The following is a 19,062-nucleotide window of genomic DNA, read 5'->3' as shown; positions in this document are numbered from 1 at the left end:
TTGTGGTTTTTGTGGTGGGGGTGATGTTTCTGCAAGTAATTCACATTTTTATCAGAAATAAACCACTACATTTGAATTTGGTAAGCTCAGTAATTTTAGGATTACTTTTGTTTCCTTTCCTTTTATTTTTTAAGGAGCCTTCTGACCTAAAATTATAGTTTTGGGAGGGAGTTGGTTTGTTTTCAGGGAAAAAAAATCTTTCTAAAAGGCATTTGTGGGTGATGGTGTGATGCTTGGCCTCATGTTGGTCAGAGTGCTCAGTGTAAACTCATACAAAACCAAGATTAGACTAGTTAGTTACAACTTCTGAAAAACCTACTCAACCATGAGAACTCACCAATGGTAAGTTTCCCCTTTCCAACTTTTCTTAATGTTATATAAATGTGCTAAAGAATATCCCAAGCAAGAGGTTCCTTTCAGCCTCCAGCTATATAAAACCTAATCTGATCTAAATAGGTCACGAAGGCTTTTCTGTTCTTCATGGAGCAGAATAGCAGTTTCTGAGAGCAGCTCATCCCAGCAGCCTTTGATAGGGTATTACAGAAAGGTCCTAATCTTTCTTTCCACTGACCTAGAGAGGGAGCATAGATGACTGTTTTAAGCTAGACGATTAATTGGTAATAATTTGAGATTAATTTCTTTTCTATCCTCCCTCTCTTCCTAAAATGAGGCCAGATTTAATAAAGGAAGAATTTGTACTTTGTGTTATATTTGCCCAAACTACACTAGTTTTAAAAATTATATAAATAAAAGTGCATAATTGCACCCAATCCAAAAGCATTTGGGTATGTGTTACCTTAAATTAACTCAGTAACACAATGTTTGAACCATTCTGAGTTCAGTGGGATTTGATCACAGTTTAGGCCAAGATGGTTCATTCCAGTCCTGCATTTCTAAGCAACTATACAGTAGCTGTGAGATCCAGAATCTCTTCAATGCACTTCCATAAAACCCTGTAACAAGCCAATAGTTGTATTTTGGAATTTTGGGCCCATAACACCCAGGAGAAGCAAAGTCATGGCTGATTCTGGTGTACAGAGCTTGATTTGCAGAAGAAGGCCAGTCCCCCAGCTTCACCTAGGCAAATACCATTTGTGTCCTCATCTATCAATTTAATTCAAAAATAGAATTGCCAGTCAGGGATCCAGAATACTTTAGATGCAGATCAGTGGTGATGGATTGATGTTCTTAGCACTGATAAACTTCCAAAACATAAGAAGTATGAAATAAAAACCCACACCCTCCCAGAAGGCTATTTCTGAGCTACAGTTGTCTTAACTACTTACCTTAATCAGAAGTCTGTAAATCATATTACCCAGGTGCATTTGTGTAATGCACTATGATTTGTTTGTTCAAAGCTAATTGGATAATTCTATTAATTACCTTTTTTTTGTTTCACTAGGTTTCTGCAACCCATTTTGAGCTTGAATATTACTTAATTTTGTTTGGAAGAAATTGAGCAGGAAAAAATGGAACATGAACATTTTAGGAAGAGACAAGAAATTCAAGTTTCTGCACAGTACAATGGATTCTTGTAAGCACTATCGCAGAGCAGGGAAGTTAAGACAGATGCCTTAAGATTCTTAATGTGCATTTATGCAACACTGAATTATATACTGCTACCAAAGGGCCAGATCCAGAAGTGCCCTGCTTGGATGCACAAGGTCCAGAGTGGGAACTATGCATTTCTTTTATGCTGCAGTGGTGGGGGTAAATTGCAGAGACTCTTACCTCCTCACGGGCAAACTTCATACCTTAGGCACTGCAGAAGTCACTTCCATAGCAGGTCTCCAGAGTACAGAAGGAAAGAAAAAAGGAAAAGGAAGAAAAAAAAAAAAGTCAGCCTAGAGCATGGTCAGCAAGTCTGAAGTGGGAGTATACATAGTTCAGATGCCAGGTGATGGGGAAGGGACTGGATGATGTCTTCTCCTCTCTTCCTATTAACCAGTCTACCCCATGATCACAGCTCTCCAAGTCTTTTGGGACTGAGGTTTCCTTCTACTAGCTGTGCTTTGGAGCTAGGCAATGCCAACAACATAAAAGCCTTTAACTTGGGTGTTGCTTTTTTGCTATAGGATTGAGCTTCCTCATCATTTTAACTTGATTTATTTAACTATACCAAGGACAGAGCTCAAAGAAGAAAACTTGGGTTTTAGTTGAAAAAAAGATGGATTATTACTTTCCAACAATTGTCAGTCAGCATACAAGGAAAAGACAGTCCAAAAAGGAATTAACAGTTCTTACATTTTCTGTTACTGTTTGCTGTGTTCTGTGTAAGGCAGCCACAAAATGATAAAGTACTCCAGAGAAAAATCATATTGCAGTTGTGTGTTTCTAGAAACAGAACAAGCAGAGTACTGCTTTTTCCATGGGACTCTTGATGGTTTATAAATACTGTTTTATACTTTTGTTTTATCTTTTTATAAAGGCACAAGGTTTTATTGGTTCTAAAGTACAAATATCAGGTACTTAAGAGAAGATTAGTGTTACATCATAGATCTGTGTTAGCACACTGAAAAATTGCATCCTTTAGCCTCCCACTTTCAAGTCCTGTTTAATTGATGCTGAAATTGCTAAAGACTGATGGCTATGTGCAGCAATGTACCTGCTTACAAAAGGCAAAGTGTGTTTCCTGTGTGAGGATTCAAGTCCATCCCATTCTTAGCTCAAGACCTACAGCAAACAACATGGGGTTTTTTTTTCCTCACTTCTCTACAGAGAAGACTGCTAACTCATCTTTGGGTGGTATTGCAATTTTGCACCTGGAAAAAGTGGCAAATACTATTTTTCTGTCTGTAAGATTTCTGATGTTCAGCTGCTGCTGATTACAAATAGACATGAGCCCTTTTGATACAGACTGAAGGTAGTAGTCAAATTGATGATCTAGTCCAAAAGAACCTGTTTGGTTTGTCTCCCAGACTGATTGCTACTTGAGTTAAATTTGTTTATGATGGAAATACTAAGGTATCAAGTATACTGTAAGGTTTAAAATAAGTATTTTTTGTCTTTGGATATAATAAATTTTTCTTAAATATTAATCTTCTGGAACAAGAACTCTTTGAGAACTTATGATTTCACTGTTGGATATTCTTGAGACAGAAACAATGGTCCAAACTTGCATGTTTTATAAAAGTTGCAGGATGTTTCTTCAAACTTTGTACAAGAAATTTTGCATTTGCTAATTCCAAAACTTACAAAAGCATTTGCTACGCATTGATCTGAAAGGTTTAGCTTTTTCTTCTCAAGTGTTAAGTGAGAAGTGGCCATCCTAACATAAGCTCTCAGCAGTATCACACCAGCAAAATTTCTTGGGGAAGATAAGAGAGAAGAGAGACTGCGTGTTTAAATGGCTTGTTCTGAATATCATAATTTGCAGCCCCAAACACTGGTGGAACTGTCATGGAGGGCCTGGGATTCATCTGGCTTTTACTGCATCCATGTATTATAGCTGAAATAATACATCCATGCACAGACATCATCTAGCAGAAGTATAAGCAAAATGTATGTCAGAATCCTAAGTGTCACTGAACTCAGCAATATGGTCTTTGCTGCCCCCACCTGCTCCCCAAAGTGCTTCATATGCCCCCCACCCCCATGAATGTATGTATCCTGTAGGCCAAGATAGGAACTTGTTTGATTTCTTTAGTCAGCATAGTGAATCTACAGGAAAAACTGCAAGTAAACAGACTGTGCTATCTCCATATGCATTTTCTAGCAAGTGCTGCTCTTCTAAAACCACTTCTTTGTATATCTGATGGACATTTTTGTGGTTTTTCATGATGAACTCACAATTCTAACATATTTATGCAGATCACAGGAATATTTTGTCCTAGATTTTTCTTCATATTTGAGGTAAGAAAAGGAGAGCAGTGGGTTTAGGATAATCCTGAGGACAGAGTTACTATTGATGTAAAAGCAGGTATTACTGAAAGTCACTTTCACAAATACAAAATGTAGTAAAATGATTGAAACATGATTCTCCCACATTCACCACCCTCAACTCCTTTTGGTTTTTTCGCCTGGGGAACTGGGGACTAAGAGAAACCCCAGACTGATTTAAAGGAATTAAGTTCTCTAAGGGAATTGTACTGCTGAATTCTAAGGGCATGCCAGCCAGTGGGATGGAGGGGTTAGGTTCTCTGGCAGGCCTGGGCTTTGGGGGAGGTATCATGGCTAAGGCAGCCAGGATAACATCCTCTGCCTTTGGATTCTGTCCTGAGTGCTCCCTGGGCTGTGCTGTGCCAGAAGTCCATGAGGGAGCAGGATGGTTCTTTGGCTGTTGGGCTGCAAGCAGCCATCCGTGTGTCCCTGCTAGCAGAGGCAGGGGCTGCAGGAAGGGGGTACTTTTGGCCCATGGTCAGGAGATCAGAAGGGGGATGGATCCTGAGAAAACAACTGTTTAGGATGTTGGGCTGTATTGTAAATGCTGGTTTTGTGCTTTAGCCTACTCTGTATCAGGGAGTCTTGAAAATACCTAAGTTGTCATTAAAAATAGCAGCCCTTAAGCTTTTAGATCCATTAAAGTAATGACTACTACAAGGATTATGTAGTAGTTATTGTAGATAGTTGACATTGGCTGTGATTAGAAACTGTTTTCTTGTTTCTTTCTGCTTTTCTCTTTAAAAAAAAATCTACATACACTCAAAAAAATTTTAAAATGGCTTTAAATTCGCAGTGTGAAAACAGAAGCCTGATGTAGGGGAGGATTTCATTTTTCTGAAATGTCTTGAAAAAACCTGTCCCTGTGAATATGAGGCAGGAAAATCCACAAAGAGAAATTACTTAAAACTACACAATACTGTTTTTTTTTTTCTTACTGTTATTTACTCACAGAGTGTGCAACACACCCATCATTGCTGTGCCTACCAAAGGCGTATTATGGGAGGAGGGCAGGAAGAGGAGTATTAATTGACTTTATATTAATTGACTTCCTACAGTATTGAGACTGTACTGATATAAGTCAGATGTGATTAAAAACCTCCATTTTAAATAATCTGAGGGTTACTTTAGAGGAAGTTTGGGTACTTCTATTTTTAGTGATTTAAGTAGAAATCATGGTAATATTTTTGTTAAAGCTGCCTCTTGAGTGTGGAATTTGCAAGTACCAAGCTACTTTTGGTATGCTGTTCTTACAAACTGGTCCTGTTCTCCAGAGTGCTGAATACTCACAGTTTTCAGGTACTGTTTCTTTCCTTTGGTCTTGTGTGGTTCTTCTTTATTAATTATAAATCATCTTTTGGGTTGGGACGAATTTCAATACCACTGAGTATGCACACAAAGACTTCATGATCTAACTGGAGTATGGTCCAGTTGTAGCTAAGCAGAGCCCCAAGAGGAGGAAAACTGCAGCGTTTGCAGCAGTATTAATGTCTGGCAGATTTACCAAGATGCGCTGGCTCCAACACAGATTGACCAAATCTGCCTGGATCTGAAGCACCGACTGACCAGATTTTTATTTAAAAGTTAAATAAGAACAAAACCACGACAGCTTTGAGTTTCATAGTGTATGTTCTCCAAGGACACCCTCTAAAATTGTGTCTGACTGGAGGATTTGGGTGTGCATTTAGAGAGGTTCCAAAGAGCAGTTACTTTTAGTTCACAAACATGTCTTTTCACAGTACCTAAAAAACAGCAATGTGTGCACTTCAGAGGCTCTTCTTTCTATCCCTAAGTGGCACCAAAGAGAGCAGCTGCACATGAAGGGATTTAGTACTGAACACATTTGTTACACTCATTTCTATCAATTTATTTTGTATATAGAGCTTTTTATACACATTTTTCTTAATTATGTAACTGTTGTGAAATTTCATGAAGCTACAAGTAGTTTGTTTTAATGCGGATTAAAACCTGTGTTTGGCCATTTGTTTTCTGAAGCCATTACTTGAATTTGTTTCCATGAGGTAGTGAAGTCTGATAATGTTTACAGGACATTTCTTTGGTTTTGGGAGCTTTCCCCATCTTTCTTCCTACCCCGTCCTGAGAAAGACAGAGCTCATGCTCAGCAGTCAAGCAGATGTGTCAGAGATGAAGAATTTGTATTACTTTGTCACCAAAGCATTGGGAGTGACATGCTGATTCCCTTCCGTTTACACTGCTTAGCTGACAACTTAAAGACGCTTAGCATGGTCCTCTGTGATTCCTCCTGTCCCTTATCCTTTTATCAGCTTTATTGTGGGAAACTTAAATCTTCCTGAATGATGATTTACAATCATGAAGCTATCCCAGAGAGAGGCAGCATTCCTCCTGTTAAATCTGTTCCATTTTTAACTTAGATGAATGAAACATCCCTTTTATCTCCGCATTCTTTTTGTATTTGCCAGCAAGGGTCATCAACATTTGCACTAATCACAATGTCCCAGCTATTCTGCTTCCACAAAGTTATTTTTAATTGTGCTGCCTAAACTTGGAATGAGCTGTATTTAAGTTTGGGACGACATGTAAAAGATACCTGTAACAATGATGCACTTATTGTATTTTTTTGTATGTTACAGATAGGACTCATCCTATGCACAGAGAAAACGTTGCCATTTATAGTTTAATACTTGAAGTAACTTTTTGAAACGGGCTTTTATAAATGAATAAATACAAAATCACATTGCTTTGCCTGGAAGTTCCTTCATGTTTTAATTGTATTTGCAATTTCCCCATATGTATACTTTTCCATAAAGTTCTCTTAAGCCATTTATAACCAATGGAAGTGCATTCAAGATTTTGTACATCAGTGTTCAGACCTGTTCATACTTCACTGAAGTATAATTCATGTTTAATAAAAAAGTACCATTTTAAGCCTCTTTTCCAAAGTGATATGAATGGACTTGGCACTTGAATTCATCAGTGAATGCAACATCAACTTAATAAAAGTATGTGAAAGAATCTGAAAAGTGCTCAGCTGTAGCATCTGTGTTATTAGATCACCGAGAAAAACTGCCTACCTGGGAAAAACTTCACCATTGCTCTGGTTTTTACACTCCAGCTGCAACAAACCTAAGATTGCACTCACTCTTGACACATCTTCCAGGTCACTGGGTCTTGTGGGGAAATAAAAAGCCTGACTTGTGGCTAAATCTTATTCCTCCAGGACACTAAGCCTGACTTAGAAGTCAACTGCTCAAACAGGAATCAGCCACGTTCCTTTTAGATCAGGAACAATCTGTAAGAGAGCTGTAACACCCAAGTCGACACTGACATGACAATGACACTAGCAGTTAAGATCAACAATTCTTTCCAGAAAAATTTTTTTAAATGGAACATTTTATAACATTCCATGAATTCCAGCCTCATCCCCCTGTCTCTGCAGTTCTAGTTCCCCTAGCTCCTTGCATACCTGATGGCAAGTGTCATAGTCGTGTCTCAAGTACCTGGTGTACACAGAACAATCCCTGAGGAAGGGAGAGTGACCAGCCCAAGCCATGTGGCCAGTACCAGCAGTACCCTTTCAACACAGCAGGAGTGTTCCCCAGGCTTTCACAAGGCAATCACTGAAGCTATCTAGGTTATAGATAGCTGAAACTAAACTAGGTTATCTATAAATCACCACCACTGCACCTGGTAACTTGCTGTTTAAGCCCTGAAGAACAGAGGGTGGGCAGATGGTAGAGAGGCACGCAAAGGACTTCTCTAACAAAGCAGTAATAATAAAACATAGGCTGTTCCAGAGGACTACTTTTAATGTAGTATTTTGTACACACAGCAACATCTTATTTGTCACCCACGCTAATTACAGTGAAATACCATAACAGGTATGAGAGCAGATCCCAGGGTAGTGCACATGTGCCAAATATAAATATGCTGTGTTACTCAACATGTCCACTTCTTTGTCACGTTTAAGTGGTTCAAATGATCGCTGATGTATCTGTGCTCAGGAAACTTGGCTTGTTTCAGGCTTTTGAAAGCTTCCCACTTGGCACGTCTCTCTTCCGTGTTGTGTTTGTATTCCTGTTCCTGTGTCAGGTAAGGTTGGCTGAGCCAATACTCGTTCTCTGCTTCAATTTCCAACCTTCGGATCATTGCTTGCTTCATGGAAATGGTAACCTGTCTTGGTCGCCTGTACTTCCCAATCCATTGTTTTCCAGGAATTCTCTTCCGCAGTAATACTGTTGTTAAAAACATTTTGCCTTAAAACATAAAAAGAAATATAAAATAAATACTCATTACCTTAGGGAGAAAAATACAACTTTGACAAGATTAAAAGCTCAGCACTCACTCCACTGCCTTGTAGCTGGCTGGTTTGAAGGTTCAGGCTCCAAGTCTGGTAACCATCACACACAGCAGGCAGCACAAGGCCAGGTACACTGGAAACTTCAGAAGCAGAAAAGGGGAATTAAAATCTATGTAATTTAAGAATTTATTCAGTTATTCTTACACTGCAATTAAAGCATACCCTCCACAAATTATTTAAGAAAAATCCAGTCACAGATACTCAAGAGTGAAAGGTTCACTTCGCTCAGGTCTTCTTCAAATAGTTGTCAAAACAGAGTATTTCCAGCTCTGTCTTCTCGATCCAAATCTGGCCTTTCCTCAGCATGAGGTTTTGGACTACAGTCTCTCCGTAAGCTTATTAGTATGTAATTACCTAGTCTCGTATCCTGACCGAGGGAAATCTGGTTGGTAGAGAGAAGATATATCCTGAATTAGACCAAGGGGCGTAAGCGGAAAGCACCAATAGACCCTGCCACAACACGCTGGGTGTAAGGGGCAGGAAACGCCGAATGACGTTCAAACTTTACACAAATGCTCTTTGTTAAACTGTTCATTAGTCCCACACCCGCTAATGCCCACGTTTCACGCTACACGGGATTTTATCAGCTTTAGGGAATCACAGAATACGCGAAGTTGGAAGGGACCCACAAGGATCATCGAGTCCAACTGGCCCTGCCCCCGACATCGCCAGGAACCACACCATGTACCTCAGAGTTGTCCAAACCCTCCATGAACTCTGTCAGCCGTGACCAAGTCAGTCACCCAAGCACTTCTAGCACGGCACAAACCAGCGCTGCCGCTAACAGAAGCCACGGGGATCTGTGGGGCCATGGCTGCCCCAGTCCCCAGCTCCCCTCCCAGCCTCACTCACCGGCAAGCTCCGGCGGCGGCGCCCCCGCGGAGGAGCCAAGATGGCGGCGGGAGAGGAGCGCGGCTCTCGCGAGAGGCGGCGGCGGCGGGCGGGGCCCAGCGGAGCCAATGGGGCTCGCGCTGGCGGCAGTTTGAAGCCCCTCAGCGGCGCGCGCGGCTCGGTCCAGCCCGGCCCAGCCCGGCCCGGTTCGGTTCGGTTTCGTTTCGTTTCACTCGGGGCCGCCCCGGTTCCGCTTCCCCCGCTCGGAGCCATGGACGTAACCGGGGGCTTCTTCGGCAAGCTGCGGGATCTGGCCCTCACGGTGGAGAGGGAGTTGAAGCAGCTGGAGCGGGCCATGCGCCGGGAGGACGCCGGTAAGAGCAGCCCGCGGCCGTGGCCGCACGCCTGGGCCTGAGGGGATCGCAGCTGTTCCTCCTTGCGGGATTTGCGTTCCTGCCTGCCACAGTCCCTCGTGCTCCTCTGGGAGCGCCTGTGGTGGGCCCGGAGGTCAGCCTGGGAATAGGTCAGCCTGGGAATTGCTCGGCTGGGAATTGTTTGGGCTCCCTCGTCTCATTGTCTCTCTGAGCTCCTTTGTGGGTGTGTGGCTGAGATTTTTTATCACGGAGAAAACCAAGGTAAATGGGATGAAATAAGAAGCACGTTCTTGCTTCTTCTTTTAGTAGATCGATATAGGAAAACGTTTGCAGGGCGTGTTCTCTCTCTGGACAGATAGCTCAGGCTTCTAATTGTGTTTATCTCTGTGCTATGTCTTGTCACGTAGCGGGCGCCGTCTTTTACACTGCTTGCATTAGCCTTGGTTTCAGTGAAAAAAAGTAATGTCTGCTGCATTGTGTAAGTGAGCAGTGCATCTGCCCACGTGCAAATACAATTGAAGAATTCAATTTTCTGCTGAGATTTGTTTTTCACTGGTCTCTATATCACTTTTTTTTTTTTCCGAATTCATCCAACCTCTTTAGGGATAAAATTTTAATACAAGTAATTCTTGACAGCCCGAGGACCCACTTGTTTTATCAGTATCTGTTATATACAATATTAGCTGCCAACATTAAGGTGAAAGCCTTGGCAGTTTCTCTGTGGAGTTTAACACGCTGTATAAAGAGCAGTTTTTTGTGTTGTGAAGTGCCTGACGGGAACTAGTTCTCTTTGGTTTTGTCTATATTGACTCTCTCTAGGTTATGAGTCCAACATCTCTAATATTATAGAAACACAGAATGGTTTGAGTTGGAATGGACCTTAAAGATCACCTAATTCCAGCCCCCTGCCATGGGCAGGGACACCTTCCACTAGACCAAGTTGCTCAGAGCCCCATCCAACCTGAGCTTGGACACTTCTGGAGATGGGGCATCCACAGCTTCTCTGGGCAACCTGTTTCAGAGCCTCATCATTCTCACAGCAAAGAACTTCTCCAAATATCTAATCTAAGTCTTCTCTCTCTTAGTTTGAATCCATTCCCCCTTGTCCTGTCACTACATGCCTTTGTAAAAAAAGTCCTTCTCTTTCTTGTGAGCTCCCTTCAGGTACTGTAAGGCTGCAATTAGTTCATCCTGAAGAAGCCTCTCTTTCAGGCTGAACAATCCCAATTCTCTCAGCCTTTCCTTGCAGGAGAGGAAAGGCTGAGAGATCCATCTCTCTGATCATCCCAGTGCCCCTTCTCTGTACCAACTCCAGCAGGTCCCTGTCCTCCCTGTGCTGGTGCCCCAGAGCTGGTGCAGCCCTGCAGGTGGGCTCTGAGCAGAGCAGAGGGGCAGAATCCCCTCCCTGGCCCTGCTGCCCACCATGGATGCAGCCCAGGACACGTTTGGCTCTCTGGGCTGTGGGAGCACACTGACAGCTCATGGCCATTCACAGCTCAATGTCAGTGAGGGCACATTGACAGCTCATCTGCTAATGCAGGAAACTGCCATGTAGAATGTTACTTTCATGCTAAAACACTAAGACACCTCTTTTACTTTCTAAACTCTTTTATGTGAACATTCATCTCGAAGACTATGAAGATGAATCTCCGCTCACAGTCTTACATGACCTCTATGGCGAAATCAAGACTCAGAAGGTAACAACTTTCTTCCTTCTTGAGAAATTACATGTGTGTGCATGTTCCATAAACTTATGGTTCTGTTTTGGTCATTAAGCCACAATTCAACTTTGTTAGTCAATAGTTATAACCCTTATTTTTACTCACTTACATCTAAGTCCTCTTAATTGCCATGGATATTGGGTAATGCCCAAAAACTTGGTGACCCAAAGTAGGTTTAGCAATGTTTCTTAGTTTGCAGTCACTGCTGTCACTCAGGTAAGCAGGGAACAAAGGTTACAAGGAAGTTGGAGCAGTGCCAAGGTATGAGAAGAATGATTCAGGAACAGCAGCTCACAACAAAAGAGAAGCTTGCTTGTTTTCCATGACCAGCCTTTAGAATAAAATCAATCTTCACAGAAGTTTCAGTACCTTCAGCCATTCAGTTAAACTTGTGAAAAATGTTGTCTATTTCTTATACAGAAGTAGAAAAAATGGGTTATAGAAATGAACAATATAGAAATAATTGAGTGATATAAAAGTAAGATTAGCCACCTTCTCTGCATTTATTCTTTGTACATATGGAGTAAGAGTCCAGACTAATTGCTGTTACCTCATATTTTTCTGGAGTAAAAGCATATAATTCCTTGGCAAGGTTACCAGTAAGCAGGTATCATGCTGTGAACTGTCATTACAGTTACTTTTATAAGATTCCACACACTTGGGTTCTATATATTCCTGGTATTCTGTAGGTATATATACCTGTTGGTTTTCAGGTATAGAAAAGACCTAAATTCGCTGCTTATCTTCATCTGAATTGCAATTAAATACTTACTCCCAAAATGCTTGATGTGTAAACTATCATGTGATGATTTGAAAGCCAGTATTTCTATGTTTCCCTCTCTCTCCCCAAAGGAAGATGTTAGTGCCAGTCTTGGTAAGATTTGCTCTGAAAAAAAAGCAGTTAATGAATTTATGAAGGCAAGTGAAATCTTGATGCAAAGAAATGCAGCAGATCTTGGAAAAATAAGAGAGCTGTTCCAGAAATATGGCTACAAATCACATGTCAAAGACTCTACAGGTAATGTTTCTTGTCAATACAGTATGTGAAGAAAAGTATCATTTTTATAAAACGTTTCTCTTTAGCTATGTGTATATTTCTATTAATTAGAATAGAGATCAAGTACACCCATGTTATTTGCTTTATAATAATAGCCAGAGGGTAGATTTTGTTGGGATTGGTGCTGTGAAAATAAACCAAAACACAAACACTTGGAATTAGCTCTTCTGGCATGCCTTTAGGTTAGTGTATGTTGGATTTTGGGTTTTTTCAGTAATAATTATATTCAGAAAACATGTTAGCAAGCACGTTTTGGTAACCCAGAGACTTCTGCTGCTTCAGCTTCTCATGCATCAGGAACTATTGTAGATGCACCTCAGCTGGTTTGTATTCACATGTGATGGTTTCATTAACTTAAATCATCCTAGAGAAAATCCTAAAGTGCCTGTTTCACAGCACAAATGGGACAAGAATGCTCAGGAATTAGGTGGCATGTGACAAGCAGTAGCACCTTGATCATTGGAGGGGAAGGAGGTCCTTAATCCAGTCAGAAAATGCACATAGAACCGTCTGAAAAATCCAGTTGTGCCAAATGAGTTAAAGTACTACACCTGTCAATACTGCACATACCCCTTTTGGTACCAAGGGCCCAATCAGGTTTCAAAAAGCTTTTGACATAGTCTTAACTTGCTCTGAGCATTATCCAGTCATTACACAAAACAAAATTATGGTTGTGAACTATATGGATGTCCAAGTTAAGCTCCTATAGCTGTTTTACACAGATAGGGCAGAAAGCTCTGATTTTTTTTTTATAGTGCCTTTCCTTCTATACTCTTTGCCTTTAAAGTCTCCAAAGAGAGCTACAGGTTAAATTATTTTTTTAAGTTGTGTTTTTAAGCTAAGTGTATCTGAAGAGATAATACCACTGCACACCAGAAGGTATACTACTTTAAATGGCCTCCCTCCCCCTACCCGCTTCTCAGAATCAATTAAGTTGGAAAAGACCTCTGAATCATCAAGTTCAACCTGTGGCTGACCACCACCAAGTCAACCAGACCACGGCACTGAGTGCCATGTCCCGTCCTTCCTTAAACACCTCCAGTGACTCCACCACCTCCCTGGGAAGTCATTCCAATGCCTAATTACCCTTTCTGTGAAAAAATTCTTGCTAATGTCCAACCCGAATCTTCCCTGCTGCAGCTTAAGACTGTGTCTTCTGGTCCCATCACTTGTTACCTGGCAGAAGAGCCTGAGCCTCCTTTTCTCCAGGCTGAACACCCCCAGTTCCCTCAGCTGCTCCTCACAGCACTTGTGCTCCAGACCCTTCACCATATTCATTGTCCTTTACTTACTACATCATGCAGAAATTGACAGACATTTTGGGGTGTTTTGCTTTATCTAACTCCAAAAATGTACAAACTATGCATTTACATATTTTTGCAGTGAACTATTGTTACTGAAAAAGCTGTCTCCTTCCACAAGTTTTCAGTTACTGCTTCATAACCTTTCCTCAATACTGTTTTTCTGAAGAATGAGCGTTTTAGTACTGTATGCAGCCTTTGCTCTTTCCCCAAACACCTTTTCATCTCCATGCAGGGAGTAAAAAAAAATTTATGTAAAAATCTTTGAATTTCATTTTCCCTGAAAATAATATTTACCAATAGAGTGAAACTCAGTAAATAAATATAGCTTAGCCATATGAGTGTAGCTTCAGGTTCAGTACTTTAAAGTGAAAGAAGGAATCTATTTTAAGTAAAAAAAAAATTGAATACTGGGGAAATGTCAAAATTTCTGACATCATTTTTTTTTCATTTCTTTTCTTAAAAAGAAGAGGAGGATGAAGCTAACAGTGAATCGGCAATGTCTGCCCAGAATAAATCTGATGAAGAAAAAGCAAATGCTGTGCCTCAGTTCTCTGCTTCTGCAGAGAAGGCGGCGTTGCCCAAAGACCCGCTGCGCAACCCGCAGCTCTCTGACTTTGGTCTCTCACAGTACGCCTTCTCCCGGCCCTGGAGCGCGCTGAAAGCGCAGCACACCTCGAGTGCGCGTCGGCTAAAGGCCAAGAGTGAGACTCCACTGAGACTGCAGACACCGCAGGCTTTGCCCAAAACACCGAAATGTAAGCTGAAGATGGATGACTACGAGTGTGCGACACCGAAACTTGAGCACTTTGGCATTAGTGAACACACCATGTGTATGAATGAAGATTATACCATGTCACTTATTCAGAAAACTTCTCAGGCTATCAAAAAGTAAGTTGCTGGAATTCAGATTATTTCTCTACTGAATCTTCTGTATTTTCTTCTTGCTGTACTAATTTCTTGCTCCTGTTGCCATTCTTTTGTCTTGAGGTGGGTGATTGTTATCTCTCAGGTGCTGAGTCCTGTGTCATTTAACTCCCTACACATCTTTTCACATACCCATTGCAGTGCCAGATGCTGACATGAAATACATCTGCTGTGCTCCTTGCCTTGAGTGCACCATAAGAATCATCCATACACAATGTATTTACAAAGAGAAAAATACAATATATGTGACCAAAGGTTTCAGCCTGGGCTTGTCTGCCCTAGATATTATACAGCCAGTGTAAAGGTTGCAGAAGCTTTATTAATATAAACAGAAAACAGTTTGTAAAGCATTCAGTAAATTTTTAGAAGCACTGTATTGTCCCTAACATAAGCCCCACCTTACAGTTTATTCCTTTTGCTCCAGTCTTCTGTTGAAAAGACTTCTCTAGATTTTTACTGTTCTAATTATAAAGGAAAATAATTGCAGCAGTTAGGTCATGCACATAGTTAATAGGTCATGTTTTTATCGTTATTATTAACAATAAGTTCCATTTTAAATTTACTAAATATTTGATATTTGGAGAAATTGTTTTGAAAACAAGGATCATATGCATGAAAACCACTTTAAAAATTCTACTGGTTCTACTCATTGTAAAAACTAAAAATTATATGATTTCAACTACGTCTATGACTTCAAAGACAAAACTGACTTGAAAAGTTACTTTATTTAACCCAAAGTTTAAGATGTGTTCATCTCAGTAAAATATACTGCCTATACTGTTTAGTGGGGTTGTGGGGTTGTTTTGCAGCCTAGACATTTTGTAGAGAAGATCTAAATCTGGTTATGATAGTTAAGATTACTTTTTAACCATTTAAAATAACTTTCTTTAAAGACACAGATTTGTATGTAGGTTAGGTAAGTTTCCGCTTTTTGCCTAGTATTCTCTTAACTGTATATGCGATTTTTTCACTAGAAAATCTTGGATACGAAAAAATAATTTTTAAAATTTCTGTTTCCAGTGTTGTGGAATCAATATTAAATAGCTTGTCACTTTGAAATCACTAGATTTTGTTTTAAAATAATTTTGGGATCTCTCCTTATAAATAGTTATGTAATTACTAAAATTACTTGAAAGCTCTATAGTATTTGATTAAGATAAACAATTTTATTTATACATAAAAATTGAATTTAAAATCTTTTCCTGTTTACAAGACCTTATTAGTTTAAAAGCAGAAAAGATTTCCTCTTGTTCAATATAATTTCATAGTCAACAGGCAGTTCAAAATAAAACCCCTAATACAGACTTGATCATCTGTGGCATCTGTTGTACCCTGGACATCTGGTTTAGGTTTGGTTTTTTCTTAATGCCTTAGACTGAAATCTCAGTATATTTGATCATTTGTGGCTGGACTGAACATTTGCATACCACAAATTGCAGTAGACTCACACATGAAAAGAATCTGTAAAAAATTCATATTTGAGAAAACTAAATTTTTACTTGCTTATTCATAAATGAATACTAGAAAAGTGACTAGGTTGGCAATATTCCTTTAATTGTGACTTCTTCATAATACTTGAGAGCTAATTGGGGATTTGGTTTTCAGGTTTGTTAAAAGAGGAGATGATAATGGAGGGGATTTGCCAGAAATGACCATCAAGGAAATCATGGTTACTCCTTCATCAAAATCAAGTAAGAGAGCTGAGAATGGTAAGTAAAGAATCTGTTAAATTAATATACATATGCATTTTTACAGAATGCATGTGCAAGTGTATTGTAAACAGATTGGTTAACTTTAACTGTTTTTCTGATTAAATATGTTTAATTCAAGGCAGGTCATTGTATGAGTAGTAATGTCTCAAAAATGTTGGTGGCTTCTATGGGGAAGTTTCTTACTTCCTATAAATTGTTTCTCATTCTTGTACTCCTATCCAATTAGAATTATGCAGAGGAATTAATAATTTTGTAACTGCATTTTATCCATGTTTGAAATAAAAATACTGTTTTGCCAACTTAGCTTTTTTTTTTCCTGAGAATACCTATTGGATCTGTTTAAAGACAGGAAAGAAAGGGGCTAGCAAGACAGTAATTTAAGACTGTCAAAATTAATGCTAAAACTTCTTTGAAAGGAGAAATAGGTTATTTTAAAAATCTTGAGACCAACATAGTGACAACTGGGTAAATGAGAAGGCAAAGCAATGCTGATTTAAGTTGGGCTTCTTCAGTTATATTCTGTAGTGGGACTAGAATGACTACTTTGCATTACCTGCCTTTAAGGAATACTGTAATTTGGATGGATCAAGCAAAATATCAACTAAAGGATACACATGTTTTAGAAAATGAAACTGGAACTGGTAGTAATTATATATGTGTGTGTGTGTACATACATATTTTTAATTTTATTTTGCTCACCCTTGATAGCAGCAGCTGACTGGATGGCTTCTCCTATGGTATTTGTGTTCTGTACTCCTGATGTGAAGGACTCTTCCAAAACAAATAATACAGTATTATCAAGGTCACCAGAGACAAAGGAACTGCCTCTTCCCAGTCATGCAGCAACACCACAGTGTCCAGATTTTCAAACAAGATGGCTAAAAGCAGAAGCTAAGGTAGTAAATAGCAATTATGTACATTTTCACACACTTTGCCATAAGCGGATTTTAAAATGTCAGTTTGGGGTTCTTTTCCAATACTATTTTTACATATGTCACTATAAAAGTTCTTTCTAATAGTAATTATGTAAGAACATTTACTAAATACTTTACCTAACATAAGTAAATTAACTGAAGGTGTTTAATACTTCTTTTGCAGCAGCAGGTAACACCAGGGGGAAAGCTTGAGTCAGTGACAAAAAATGATGCAAAAGATGCACCATACAATGAAGAAAGAATTCCTTTTGCTGCAAGCTCTGATGGGTATCTTAAACATACTGGGGACCCTTCCCCGCCCAAACTGGAACACTATGACCATTTACTCAATACTCCTCCACCTCCAGAAATAACAAGGATACCAGATAATGTTCTAAAGGTTAGCTAATATGCTTTTTTCCCCTAACAAATTTTAGTATCAAACTACTAGAATTAAAAGGGCCTAGTTCTGTCTATAATCTATCTGGTTTGAGTTCTTAGGTAATTCTTTTTATTCCTGTTTAATGTTTCCTATAGATGCTTTCCCAATATAATCATAAGGTAGACTCTTCTAAAGCCAAGGAAATGGAGACCAAGGCAGGAAATACTACAAGATATGAAAGTGGTTCCACTGATTACAGCAAAAAAGAGAACAGGTATGATTACACTTCACAAATTTGGTTAAGTAATTTAATTTGTAGGAGGTACAAAGAGGCACTAATGCACTTAGAAATTCACATAGTTGCTTGCTATTCGACTATCAAAACAGCTCTTGTTTCTCTGACTAAATAACTGGGCCTTCTGCATGGCATATAACTGCCTGTTTGTAAAGAACAAATATTATAGCTGGTGGTGTGTTTGGATCCTCCTAAATAATAATAAAAAAAAAGGCAGAGTTTTACTGTAGGTTTATCTGTAGGTATACTTTGCTTTGTGGCAACGAAAGCACCAGTGAATGCTTTCTGGGTAAATTTAGGTAATAAAACAAAAAGAATTTGGTGAAAAGTATCTAAATGAGAATTGATTTCAAACTTGTTTTGGTAAAGACAAAATACTTTAAATGAAAAGCTACAATATGTATGAGTAATCTTAGAACAACTGAGTTATAGTTTTATAAAGAATACCATCAGTTTGACTATAAAGAAGTTTTTATCACAACTTTATCAAAGCATACATATTCCTGATTCAATGCAATATAATGCTTATTGATTATCTGTTAAACTTAGAGTCTGTAAAGATTATTTAAGTAGGAGGTACAAGGCACAGGTAAGGAACAACAACCAGAGTGACATGGATAAAAGTTGATATCTTACTATACTTGGGAGTTGGAATCAATTTGTCTAATCTCACTTTAGCTGACCCTTCATTTTTTGTTGTCAAGACAAAAAAGACAAGTTTTCAATATTTCTGTCTTCTGCTAATTCAAAATATGATTAAAATAAGCTCATGAACATGTCTGGGTATATTTTTAGAGGATATCGTGGAGTTTTCAAGACAAACATCTGAAATGAAACTGAAGACCATGTTGAAACTTTCACATTCATGGATGTTATCACCAAATCATAACAAGTTCAAAGAGCAAAAGGAAATACTGGTGGGAAGAAAGAGGCATACCGAGAGCAGGCTTTTTTAATGAGAACAATTCTTTATCCATTATGTGGATAAACTTGTTTGAACTAACAGCTTGTGCTTAATTCTCTATTGACATTATTGGCAAAATGTATTGAGGGGTTGTAAATATATTGCACTTCAAAGAGGAATGGAGATCCATGTACAAGGTGGTGCTTCAGTTTGTTGTGTAGGATTGCATTTGCCGTAGGCTGTAGAGAGTGCAGTTAGATTGTAATAAAAGGAAAGTCCAGTATATTGTTTTCAAAAGTGGATATCTCTGGCTGTTTCAGTGACTCTGCATCCTTTCAGGGCTGAAGTCTGGTGCTTCAACAGTATTTGGTATCTTCAACAGAAACAAGTAAATATGTTTTGTATTGGAAGAGTAATTCCTGCTTT

The 19,062-nt window shown here is 39.3% G+C and overlaps 3 protein-coding genes across 9 annotated transcripts in view; 2 read left to right on the top strand and 1 right to left on the bottom strand.

The window, feature by feature from the left end:
* The window catches only part of ZDHHC20 (zinc finger DHHC-type palmitoyltransferase 20), a 49,108-nt gene extending 42,227 nt beyond the window's left edge, over window positions 1–6,881 (top strand). For all 3 annotated transcript variants that reach the window (XM_066544816.1, XM_066544815.1, XM_066544814.1), the window contains one exon: window positions 1,403–6,881. Coding sequence is in view for 1 of the 3 variants with exons in the window: in XM_066544815.1 (XP_066400912.1) it covers window positions 1,403–1,422 (20 nt within the window). In the remaining 2 variants the exon portion in view is untranslated. The remainder of the gene's footprint in view (window positions 1–1,402) is intronic.
* Window positions 6,882–7,649: 768 nt separating this feature from the next.
* Window positions 7,650–9,131, bottom strand: MRPL57 (mitochondrial ribosomal protein L57). 5 transcript variants are annotated; one of them, XM_066544820.1, is made up of 4 exons: window positions 8,907–9,044; window positions 8,381–8,600; window positions 8,204–8,298; window positions 7,650–8,114 (listed from the first exon to the last, which is right to left on the bottom strand). In XM_066544820.1, exon 4 carries the CDS (start codon window positions 8,107–8,109, stop codon window positions 7,798–7,800), a length of 312 nt encoding a protein of 103 aa, XP_066400917.1. In that variant the 5' UTR covers window positions 8,110–8,114; window positions 8,204–8,298; window positions 8,381–8,600; window positions 8,907–9,044; the 3' UTR covers window positions 7,650–7,797. The 5 variants fall into 5 exon arrangements, with proteins under 5 accessions (XP_066400917.1, XP_066400915.1, XP_066400919.1 ...); XM_066544818.1 differs by lacking the exons at window positions 8,381–8,600; window positions 8,907–9,044 and adding an exon at window positions 9,071–9,131; XM_066544822.1 differs by lacking the exon at window positions 8,381–8,600.
* Window positions 9,132–9,320: 189 nt separating this feature from the next.
* Window positions 9,321–18,778, top strand: SKA3 (spindle and kinetochore associated complex subunit 3). Its single transcript, XM_066544813.1, has 9 exons — window positions 9,321–9,423; window positions 11,056–11,120; window positions 11,997–12,162; window positions 13,970–14,393; window positions 16,035–16,138; window positions 16,850–17,037; window positions 17,240–17,455; window positions 17,593–17,711; window positions 18,528–18,778. Exons 1-9 carry the CDS (start codon window positions 9,321–9,323, stop codon window positions 18,559–18,561), a joined length of 1,419 nt encoding a protein of 472 aa, XP_066400910.1. The 3' UTR covers window positions 18,562–18,778.
* The last annotated feature ends 284 nt before the right edge of the window (window positions 18,779–19,062 follow it).

This window comes from Molothrus aeneus, chromosome 2 (assembly GCF_037042795.1).
Source record: "Molothrus aeneus isolate 106 chromosome 2, BPBGC_Maene_1.0, whole genome shotgun sequence".
NCBI classification, from domain to species: Eukaryota; Metazoa; Chordata; class Aves; order Passeriformes; family Icteridae; genus Molothrus; species Molothrus aeneus.
Note: the sequence above shows the minus strand (reverse complement) of the source record. Positions and strands in the feature narration are given on the sequence as shown.

What these genes read in the sequence shown, in the direction of transcription:
- MRPL57 (XM_066544818.1), bottom strand. Translation starts at nt 8,109, where the DNA reads ATGTTTTTAACAACAGTATTACTGCGGAAGAGAATTCCTGGAAAACAA.
- SKA3 (XM_066544813.1), top strand. Translation starts at nt 9,321, where the DNA reads ATGGACGTAACCGGGGGCTTCTTCGGCAAGCTGCGGGATCTGGCCCTC. An exon ending in ACATGTCAAAGACTCTACAG is followed by an intron (nt 12,163 to 13,969) that starts GTAATGTTTCTT and finishes TTTCTTAAAAAG; the next exon opens with AAGAGGAGGATGAAGCTAAC. An exon ending in ACTTCTCAGGCTATCAAAAA is followed by an intron (nt 14,394 to 16,034) that starts GTAAGTTGCTGG and finishes TTTGGTTTTCAG; the next exon opens with GTTTGTTAAAAGAGGAGATG.